The sequence below is a fragment of the Schistocerca nitens genome, chromosome 1 (assembly GCF_023898315.1).
Source record: "Schistocerca nitens isolate TAMUIC-IGC-003100 chromosome 1, iqSchNite1.1, whole genome shotgun sequence".
NCBI lineage: Eukaryota > Metazoa > Arthropoda > Insecta > Orthoptera > Acrididae > Schistocerca > Schistocerca nitens.
This window is the reverse complement of record NC_064614.1, coordinates 1,220,670,475-1,220,674,583: the sequence shown is the minus strand read 5'-3', so window position 1 is coordinate 1,220,674,583 and position 4,109 is coordinate 1,220,670,475. Positions and strand designations below refer to the sequence as shown.

The 4,109-nt window shown below is 42.1% G+C and overlaps 1 protein-coding gene across 1 annotated transcript; it reads right to left on the bottom strand.

Annotated features, from left to right (window-relative positions):
• Positions 1 to 292: 292 nt before the first annotated feature.
• LOC126233683 (uncharacterized) lies at positions 293 to 1,853 on the bottom strand. The gene is made up of 5 exons (XM_049942878.1): positions 1,773 to 1,853; positions 1,515 to 1,641; positions 1,151 to 1,413; positions 580 to 927; positions 293 to 352 (listed from the first exon to the last, which is right to left on the bottom strand). Exons 1-5 carry the CDS (start codon positions 1,851 to 1,853, stop codon positions 293 to 295), a joined length of 879 nt encoding a protein of 292 aa, XP_049798835.1.
• Positions 1,854 to 4,109: the final 2,256 nt, after the last annotated feature.

Here is a 4,109-nt window from a genome sequence, read left to right as displayed (position 1 = left end):
TACATTCCAGCTACAATGCAGTTCAGTTTCGCAACACAAGATGATATAGAGGGTTATTGATTTACGTTAGGCGAAAACACAATATTTCAACAAAAGTTACGAAATTTGGTAAAGTTCTGCTAACTGCCAGCATACTATGAGTTACTGCACTTTCAGTACATCTGTTCATCATACTGCTGTTGTATTACAACCATAAATTTCCGCAAATTTCACTTACGTCTATGCCACTACATCGTCGGTACTGACTAGATATTAATCACTTCAACATGTAATCGATATATTGGGAAGCTATTTAGCAACGAGCTTCCATACATGGAAAGTGTCTCATCGTTCCAGTTATGGTTTCAACAGTCTGTAAAAAAAGTAATGGAGGTCTCTAATGACTGGCAACAGGTAATGTCTTGAACCTAAGAAGGTTTCCAGTTTCTTCATTAGAATGGATCTATTGATTGTGTCGAACGCCTTGGTGAAGTCTACGAAAATTGCATGAAGCTTTCCCCCCTCGGTTCGCTACGGCCATTTTTGTATCGGTTTGGAGACAGTGTACAGCTTGTGCCACTAATCTCCCACATCTGAAACCAAACTGTGAATCGGGGAGTTTCTCATCGAGGATATCTCAAGACGCTTGCACAGTAGTGTTGTAAAGATCTTGAATAGAGTGTTCCCTAGAGCAGTGCCCCAGTACGTGTTTGGGTCAGCCGTGTTACCTTTTCCCATGTACAGTATTATCACTTTCGAATGTTTCCACTGATCTGGTAAACTTCCTCGTTTCAGGCACTCATTGAGGAGTGCTGTGAGGGGAATCACTAGTACAGGGAACGTAGTTTTCAGGTGCTCGCTATAGATGTTGTCTGGGTCACATACTTTATTGTTCTTCGTGCTCATAATTCTATGGATTATTTCTTCTTCTGTAAAAAGTGCAATCTCCTGCGTGGGGGACCCACGATTTAGCTTTCCGTTTTGCGATGTCTACTGTGTGAGTTGACTTTAGGATGAGTCCTTGGACTCATCTGTCGTTTCCCGTGAAGGGGTGTCCACAGGCTAATTCAGGTCTCCTGCCAATATGACTGGGTCGTCCTGAGTGTTAGTATCCAAACACAAACTGATTTACTCTATAATATTTACTGCTGTGAGCTCAGGCTGAACGTACACACATAAGAACACAAATGGCAGTCGTGACTACTAGAGAGTGCCTTGATTTGTGGGAGACTGAGAAGGGCGAGAAAATTTTCATGATGAGACATGTGATGCCGCCGTTAGGTCTGTCCTTTGGGCATTGTTCCGCCACAACACTGATCGCGTAATGTATGTTTACTTTGTTACTGTCTTTTGTAAGGAAAGTTTCCGTCAGGAACACTATATCAGAAGGTCTAAAGAAATTATCTTGAACGCATGCTACTGCTGTGATAAGGCCTTCAATATTCCAGTTTAATGTTTTGAATCTGAGTTTGTTGTGAATGGTATTACAACCTGGGGGCTTCAGGTCACTTACTCCAAAAAAGGTACTGTCTCACCGGCACTCCTATTGGCCACAGTTCTGGCTGTATGGCTTGTTCCCTTTGTTTCCAGCTCATCGAACTCGATTTCTCCCGCTATTTCCAGTCCATTGAGGTGTCTGACAATTTCCTCCTTTGTGGTGTCCTGATGGGGTTGGTCAACATAAAGTCAGGTGGTTCGCTCTCCTGCTCGAAGCCCTAACCCTGTTGGTTGCATTGTCCCTAACACAAAGGGACGTTCATTGTTTTCTCTCCTGTCTTGATGTCGTTTCCTACGTCTTCCCCTTTCGACGAAAGTGTAGCCCTCGTTTTCTTCTTCTTCTTCTTCCTCGACCTCCGACAGTTGCAGCGTGACATTCCTATTTGTACCTCCCTCCCTATGATTGGCCACTTCCGCTGGTGGGGGTGTGGTGGTCCTCATTGTATTCCTCTCTCTATGACTGGTAGCTGACAGTTGTGGCGTTGCCAGCCTCTGGTGGCATTCCGATCACTCAGGCGCTAACACGACCTATCCTTGAATGAAGAGAAGACCGTCTCCATGACATTCAGAAGAGGAGGAAAACCCGGCACTTTCTACGTTGGAGAGACACCACTAAAGTCAGTCATCAGCTTTACGTACCTAGGAGTTACCCTTCAGTCACAGGGAACAGTATTCACATGCCACATAAACTACAGAGCCAGCACTGCAACGAGAGCCATAAATGATATCAAGTCGATAGGCAAACTCTCCCTGTAAACAGCCCTATGACTGTTTGAACGTAAAAATTGATCCTGTGGCAATTTACGGATTGGAAAACATATGGATTCATCTGAAGAAGACAGACATCGAAAAAATAGAGAAGCTGAAGGCTACTTACTTAAAAAGGGTCCTATGCCTCTCCAAATACACACTCACGTGGCTTGTGTATGAACTGGCCAGGGATCCCTTCTTCATAGGAGAAATGCGGCTGAAGCACTTACTACCAGAGACGAAAGCCTACTAGGTCTTATTGACGGAACCACATGAGAAGAAACGCAAGATGTGGAAGGATTTCTATGTGACAGACGCCATGACAAACTGTGAATGGACGCAGGGAGGATATGAACTCCGCCACATAGTGACAAGACCCTACGTGCATGGATTTCACCACAAACTGTGCAACACCAAGATGTTTCATGAGCCCAGCAGGAGCTGCATATGTGCCATGTGCAGTGACCAGTGTGAGTTATATCATGTGTTAATCTGTAGGATGAGAACAGAATCGCTGGTGAAATTCTGCAGTGACTAAGAATAATAATAGTGAATAGAGAATAATTCCTGTAATTCGCGCACAAAATGGCCAGTTTGTCTGCAATAAATTTATTATTAAAAGTAATGGAGACAGATGGAGAGCTTGTCCGCTTGCAACACAGACTCCTACTCGCAAACGATACCTGTCAGTAACTTACATCTAGTATCTAAAAGTTGATGTGTCTAACAGAGTACACTTACATCTGAACTTTTATATGATTGGTTTTATCCCAAGTAACTACACGTAAATTTCATATGTAATTAATACTGCCAATTTTTGATACTGGCAATCTGCTGCGTTCATAGCCTTTCCTTCGACTGCTTTTCTAAGTGATATGAGCGAAAATGCTTCAAAATCATCGTAAACTAATAGTCTTGATCGCTATCTAGTTTCATAACTACTAAAAACAACACAAATTAAAAAAAATAGTACGTTAAAAATCGCAAACAGTACAAATCTCATTGTAAGAAGGCTCAGTTATGTGCATAACATCTTGTACATTAAGTAAAGCTTCATCAAGAATGTCATCATCATTGTCACAAGGCGTTGTGACCCTGTGAATCAAACTTTAAATCCTGGATGCTTACCAGCTTCTCTTAGAGCTTGCTGATGTAATAGACCAGACCTTTATTCTATCTGCCCACCTGCTAATTGTTCTCCCCCTTTGTCTCGTGTCCTTGATCTTTCCCTCGATGATTATTTTCTCCATCTGTTTCCAAAACCTGGTCAAAGAACTGGAGAATTTTTGTTTGACACAAGAAGAAAGGTGCCTGGAAATAATGAGTTGCTCATAATGGGCACATCTGTCCTCTTTTAGTGAACTGTACGCACAGTATTCTGCAGCAACACAGTGCATCAATACGTTGCTTGTCTTTGGACTTAGGACTCCAGGTTTCACAATCATGAGGCATATATGGGAAGCAAAATTATACCCTGCCTGCCATTTGATGAAAAGACATCTTGTACTCCCATTCTCTATAGAACTGACAAGAATTTGTTTGATGCTTCCTTCTTCCTTATGATTGCTTAGTATAGTCTACTGCCCTAATGCCTCTGAACAGGGGCAATTTTTAATGGTTCTAGGTGGATATTACACTTTTCATTTACTTTCCAACTGCTCATCTCCTTACTAACCATTGGGGAGAACGTAAGTTGCAGTGCAATATTGTCATAATTTTGATACCTGCCACCTCCCAGTTTGGTCCTAATGAGTCTCTTCACTATAAAAGCATTTAAAAAAAAAACACGCACACATGGTCTAAAATAAAGTACCAGTAGGGAAAAAATTTGAGAATGTTACGAAATTCTAGGTTGGCTAAGTTTTGCAACTTCTGCTAAGCTT

What these genes read in the sequence shown, in the direction of transcription:
- LOC126233683 (XM_049942878.1), bottom strand. Translation starts at nt 1,853, where the DNA reads ATGTCACGCTGCAACTGTCGGAGGTCGAGGAAGAAGAAGAAGAAGAAA. An exon ending in CCATTTGTGTTCTTATGTGT is followed by an intron (nt 928 to 1,150) that starts GTACGTTCAGCC and finishes TCCCCCACGCAG; the next exon opens with GAGATTGCACTTTTTACAGA. An exon ending in ACTCCCCGATTCACAGTTTG is followed by an intron (nt 353 to 579) that starts GTTTCAGATGTG and finishes CTTTTTTTACAG; the next exon opens with ACTGTTGAAACCATAACTGG.